The sequence below is a fragment of the Haliotis rufescens genome, unplaced genomic scaffold (assembly GCF_023055435.1).
Source record: "Haliotis rufescens isolate VD_foot unplaced genomic scaffold, xgHalRufe1.0.p SCAF_229, whole genome shotgun sequence".
Taxonomy (NCBI): domain Eukaryota; kingdom Metazoa; phylum Mollusca; class Gastropoda; order Lepetellida; family Haliotidae; genus Haliotis; species Haliotis rufescens.
The window spans coordinates 51,376-57,894 of NW_025963923.1; the positions used below are offsets into that span (position 1 = coordinate 51,376).

The 6,519-nt window shown below is 44.9% G+C and overlaps 1 protein-coding gene across 1 annotated transcript; it reads right to left on the reverse strand.

Moving 5' to 3' along the window:
• Window positions 1-339: 339 nt before the first annotated feature.
• Window positions 340-3,740, reverse strand: LOC124128878. The gene is made up of 2 exons (XM_048401581.1): window positions 3,107-3,740; window positions 340-1,779 (listed from the first exon to the last, which is right to left on the reverse strand). Exons 1-2 carry the CDS (start codon window positions 3,328-3,330, stop codon window positions 1,545-1,547), a joined length of 459 nt encoding a protein of 152 aa, XP_048257538.1. The 5' UTR covers window positions 3,331-3,740; the 3' UTR covers window positions 340-1,544.
• Between the last annotated feature and the right edge of the window lie 2,779 nt (window positions 3,741-6,519).

Sequence of the window (6,519 nt, forward strand, 5' to 3'; positions counted from 1 at the left end):
GCGTGTCCCAATGTTACAGTGACAGAAACATGTAACTTGTGGGCGTGTCCCAGGTCAACTCAGATCTATCATTATCAGTATCGAGATGTTACCTTCAATATACAATTAACTTCTCTTGATCATTCGTATTGTTAAACCGAAATATAATCTAAAGTTCATGTACCCTTAAACTTTTCTATGTTTCATTACAATAACTTACCCACAAACCATAAAATGTTAGAACCGGACGCCATCTTGTTTCCTAGCAGACGAGTCAATATTCATCACGTGACAAGTCAATATGATCATGTGACAAGTCAATACTGATCATGTGACAAGTCAATACTGATCATGTGATAAGTCAATGTTTGAGGTCAGTGTCAGTCACGTGATTTGGGGGTCAACATTGAAACGTATTTTTTTGTCACGTGGTACGGAATAACCAATGGAAAAGCAAGATTCTTAATAGAGGCATAACCAGCTATAATGAACACATTCTTAATGAAAGATTATCTAGAAGTTCGCCTACAGTAATAGTTACCGTATTTATCATTATTGACACTGAGATATTCACCTGTGAAGCTGTTCTTCATGAATAATCAAGATATTCAGCTGTCAAGTTAATTGTCAGGATTATCTTCGTACCAATATCATGAACAGTTTAGTAAATCTTCATGAACACATCTATCATGAAAGGTATTATCTAGATGCCCACCTACAAGTATGTTGACCAGGCTAAATGGTAAACAGAGTGTCAGCTTGACGAACAACATGCTTTGTACAAGTGGCCAGGGCATGTTTATCAAAAGGTGCATCTGGCGTGTGGATATGCAATTCAAAGAGAAAAACCAGCTCTTGAAGAATGGCATACTTGTCCCAACATTACAGCGACAGAAATAGGCAATTTGTGGGCGTGTCCCAATGTTACAGTGACAGAAACATGTAACTTGTGGGCCTGTCCCAAGGTTACAGTGACAAAAACATGTAACTTGTGGGCGTGTCCCAATGTTACAGTGACAGAAACATGTAACTTGTGGGCGTGTCCCAATGTTACAGTGACAGAAACATGTAACTTGTGGGCGTGTCCCAATGTTACAGTGACAGAAACATGTAACTTGTGGGCGTGCCCCAAGGTTACAGTGACAAAAACGGAACTTGTGGGTGTGTCCCAATGTTACAGTGACAAAAACGTAACTTGTGGGCGTGTCCCAATGTTACAGTGACAGAAACAAAGTAGAAAAGTCTCCTCTCTTGGTGCGGCTGAAATGAATAGAGTCACAGCCTCATGGGATATACGGACATAAATACTAACGTACTAAAAGCATAAGTGACTCTCCGCCACACGACCCCAGGAACCTGCGAGGGGTAGGACCAGACCGAGGCAGCCTCACTTTGATTGTAGAGTGAGTATAAATTATTTGATTACGACACGTCTACAGCAGAACAGTCTCAAGTCACATGGCACTCTGCCCACGTCTCTTCTCAATACAATCAGTCCAGGCGTATCAAACGTGGCGACAGTGCCCCCTGGTGGTTGGTAGAATCATCACACTCCCTACTTTTTTTCATCGATTGTTTTTAACAAACGTATCCAGAATGTCCTCGGCCATTTTGAGGTTGTTGTGCGACACTCTCAAGGCCTCCACTGCTTTGAGGCGATCGTAGCCCCGGTCTACGAGTATGGTGACGTGCTCCTCATTTAAACTGCCCACAATCGTTCCATTGTTCTCCTTGTTTAGGTCCTGGTTCTCTCGCAGTCCCTCGCGCCGAGCGGGCAGGGGAATATCATTCACATCTCCACTGAAACAACACACACATCCAATACTAATTAACCATACTTGATGGTTCCAGCTGTCACAGTAGTGTAGAATAGTGGGCAGATCGATCTCATTAACTCATAGAAACAACATCAAAATACTATCATACATTCATATTTTCCCAACAAACACATGTAATTATTTTTGATTTTGTATTTATTTTGTGCCAGATGTATGCTCATCTTTTTGTATCGTAACCATGCATATTTATGCACATGTCTTCAAGTTTGCACGTACATCTTGAACTATCACCCAACCTACATTCCATATCAGTAAAAGAGCTGGAATGCAGGGGGATTACAGGATCCTTCCCCTTCAATGACTCGATATACACTCCCCATCAATGATTCCATATACCCTACCCCTCAATGACTCGATATTCCCTCCCCATCAATGACTTGATAAACCCTCCCCCCTCAATGATTCCATATACCCTCCCCTCAATGATTCCATATACCCTCCCCCTCATTGATTCTATATTTCCTACCCCTTAATGACTCCATATACCCCCCCCCCCCCCCCCCGTCAATGATTCCATATACCCTCTCCCCCTCAATGATTCTATAGTCCCTCCCCTTGTGAAAGGTGGAGGTGTTTGTCCGTGGGGTGAAGGAGTGTAATAGTGGGGTGGAGGTGTGGGCCTGTGGGGTGAAGGTGTGTCATTGTGGGGTGGAGGTGTATGGGGTGGAGGTCTGTGGGATGGAGGTGTGGGATGGAGGTGTGGGTCTGTGGGATGGAGGTGTGGGTTTGTGGGATGGAGGTGTTGACCTGTGGGATGGAGGTGTGGGATGGAGGTGTTGACCTGTGGGATGGAGGTGTGGGATGGAGGTGTTGACCTGTGGGATGGAGGTGTGGGATGGAGGTGTTGGATGGAGGTGTGGGATGGAGGTGTGGGTCTGTGGGATGGAGGTGTGGGATGGAGGTGTGGGCCTGTGAGGTGGAGGCGTTGGTATACGGGGGAGGTGTGTGACTGTGGGGGAGGTGTGTGACTGTGGGGGAGGTGTGTAACTGTGGGGGAGGTGTGTGACTGTGGGGGAGGTGTGTGACTGTTGGGGAGGTGTGTGACTGTTGGGGAGGTGTGTAACTGTGGGGGAGGTGTGTGACTGTGGTGGAGGTGTGTGACTGTTGGGGAGGTGTGTAACTGTGGGGGAGGTGTGTGACTGTGGGGGAGGTGTATGACTGTGGGGGAGGTGTGTAACTGTGGGGGAGGTGTGTGACTGTGGTGCTGGTGTGTGACTGTTGGGGAGGTGTGTAACTGTGGGGGAGGTGTGTGACTGTGGGGTTGAGAGGCTCAGGTTTGCTGTACTTACTGTGACTGAACAGGAGCTGGCTGTTTGGCCCTGGGCATATGGGCAGGTGGGCAGGCATATTCACTTGGAAGTCGATGTAACTGGGGGGGAGCGTTTCCTGTCACGGAGAAAATAGTTCCTGTAAAATGTGAGTGAAGCATGAGGAAAGCATTAGGCAAAGCATGCTGGGTAAGCAAATAAGGGCAAGCACAGGCATGCAACTTAAAAACAGCAGAGTCAAGCATGACAAAAATTCAACATAAAAAACAAAATATGGGAACAAAGTGTTTGTTCACATGAATGCTTTGCATGAAAGATCAAGTCAAACATGTTATATATGTGCCAAAGTAATATATTTCTACCTCAACAAGTGCATCACGTCTCAAGAAAGTCGAGAGAACATTGCATACAACTATTCAGGGATATGTTAAGTGCATCGTAAAACCTTCCAGAATTGTTTTGTTGAGGAATTGGTGAGAATTAGAGCCCTAAGTTCTTGTGATTGTGCAGCCTAGTGTTAATGTCAACATCCATGCAGAGGTGTTTACTCATTCAGCCATCCGGGAAGATCCCGTAGAATCCCGGGTAGAATAGGTCTTCAGCAACCCATGCTTGCCTTAAAGGGCGACTATGCTTGTCGTAAGAGGCGACTAACGGGATCGGGTGATCAGGGTTGCTGACTTGGTTGATGCATGTCATCGTATCCCATTCGTGTGGATCAATTTTCATGATGTCAATCACTGGAATGTCTGGTCCTGGCAAGATTATTTACAGACTACCGTCATATAGCTGGAATATTGCTGACTGCGGCGTTAAACAACAAACACACAAAACAAACAAAACTCATTCAGCAGATAATGAGAGTGAGTGAGTGAGTGATGACTGCATTACTCCAGCTCTATCCCTATGGCAGGCTGTGAGTAATGGACCAGACAAACCAGTGACTGAAAGGATGTCAGTAAATCCCCACCATCAGGGTACACAGACACACCATCAACCCTGTCACAGAGAACTCATCCCAGACTGTAGGTGATGGGTCACTAACTCTACGCAACTGCATGGTACTCAAGATGAGTGAGTGAGTGAGTGAGTGAGTGAGTGAGTGAGTGAGTGACCCTGTCACAGAGAACTCATCCCAGACTGTAGGTGATGGGTCAGTAACTCTACTCTACTGCATGGTACTCAAGATGAGTGAGTGAGTGAGTGAGTGAGTGAGTGAGTGAGTGAGTGACCCTGTCACAGAGAACTCATCCCAGACTGTAGGTGATGGGTCAGTAACTCTACTCTACTGCATGGTACTCAAGATGAGTGAGTGAGTGAGTGAGTGACCCTGTCACAGAGAACTCATCCCAGACTGTAGGTGATGGGTCAGTAACTCTACTCTACTGCATGGTACTCAAGATGAGTGAGTGAGTGAGTGAGTGAGTGAGTGAGTGAGTGAGTGACCCTGTCACAGAGAACTCATCCCAGACTGTAGGTGATGGGTCAGTAACTCTACTCTACTGCATGGTACTCAAGATGAGTGAGTGAGTGAGTGAGTGAGTGAGTGAGTGAGTGAGTGAGTGAGTGAGTGAGTGAGTGAGTGAGTGAGTGAGTGAGTGAGTGAGTGACCCTGTCACAGAGAACTCATCCCAGACTGTAGGTGATGGGTCAGTAACTCTACTCTACTGCATGGTACTCAAGATGAGTGAGTGAGTGAGTGAGTGAGTGAGTGAGTGAGTGACCCTGTCACAGAGAACTCATCCCAGACTGTAGGTGATGGGTCAGTAACTCTACTCTACTGCATGGTACTCAAGATGAGTGAGTGAGTGAGTGAATGAGTGAGTGAGTGAGTGAGTGAGTGACCCTGTCACAGAGAACTCATCCCAGACTGTAGGTGATGGGTCAGTAACTCTACTCTACTGCATGGTACTCAAGATGAGTGAGTGAGTGAGTGAGTGAGTGAGTGACCCTGTCACAGAGAACTCATCCCAGACTGTAGGTGATGGGTCACTAACTCTACTCTACTGCATGGTACTCAAGATGAGTGAGTGAGTGAGTGAGTTTGGTTTTAAGCTGCTTTTAGCAATATTCCAGCAATATCACAGCAGGGGACACCAGAAATGGGCTTCACACATTGTACCTATGTCGGGAATCGAACCCGGGTCTTCAGCGTGACGAGCGAACACTTTAACCACTAGGCTACCCGACCACCCTGGTACTCAAGATGAGTGAAGGACCCAACTGGTAATTGTTGTTTATAACCATCCCAATATTTAATTATATACTTTATAACTGTGTGGTTTAAATGGTATTGTCTTTAAAAAACAACAACATAAATACAAAATAGTACACAGGGTGGAAATTAACGCTCACCAATAGGCCCGAGGCCAGTAGAAAATACCTCGGGCTAATATAATCATACTTCTACTTGGCTATAGGCCCTGTTTTTTTAACAAATGCTGTTAATTATCGCCTCTCGATTCTGGCATAATCTTTCAAGTCTTAAAAGATTGAGTTAAAAGATTAGTTAATAAATATGGCAAATACTTGCCCGTTTTCACCATGTGTAAACTTTGATGGACACCTGTACCGAACTTAAACTTGCTGACCTGCTGTCTGCTGTATAGGTAACCTATACCTAACAAGTATGCTACAAGACGTGCTACTCCATGTATAACTCTAATGTCATATACTGAACTGAATAAAAAATATTTAAAAAAAAGAAAAAAAAGAAAAAGAAAAAAAAGATTTAAATTTAAGAGTCTGCTTAATTTTTAAGGACTAGTAACAATTCCGAAAGGCCTGTGTTTTTCGAGTTAATTTCCATCACTGGCACGGCACAAGACAGAAGACAACTGATCGTGACAGTGTGACCACATGACTGTGAGACAGTGTGACAGTGAGACTGACCAAGACTTCAGCGTCACAAGCAGAGACATAAGGGTCAACACATGAAGCTTCAGGATATTTTCTGAGTATGACATATCTCACATGGGATAATATCTCACCGTATTCAAGTTACCAAGACAACAGACAAGTATTTTATTGAAATGGCGATAGGAGTTCTATAAGCATGCACGTCAAGCCCATGGTGACTCCAGGCCATATTAGGTGCCCACTACCCTATGCCTGTGGTAATACTGCTGATTCAGCACCTATCTCTCCATAGGGGACACAGCTGATGAGTGAATGTATGATGAGTAAATGTATGCTTGTGGTAATACTGCTGATTCAGCACCTATCTCTCCATAGGGGACACAGCTGATGAGTGAATGTATGATGACTGAATGTATGCTTGTGGTAATACTGCTGATTCAGCTCCTATCTCTCCATAGGGGACACAGCTGATGAGTGAATGTATGATGAGTAAATGTATGCTTGTGGTAATACTGCTGATTCAGCACCTATCTCTCCATAGGGGACACAGCTGATGAGTGAATGTATGATGAGTG

Bases quoted from the DNA above. Each gene is read 5' to 3' on its own strand.
- LOC124128878 (XM_048401581.1), bottom strand. From the start codon at position 3,330: ATGCTTGACTCTGCTGTTTTTAAGTTGCATGCCTGTGCTTGCCCTTAT. The intron at 1,780-3,106 runs GTAAGTACAGCA...GTGTTGTTTCAG, and splicing joins CCAGCTCCTGTTCAGTCACA to TGGAGATGTGAATGATATTC.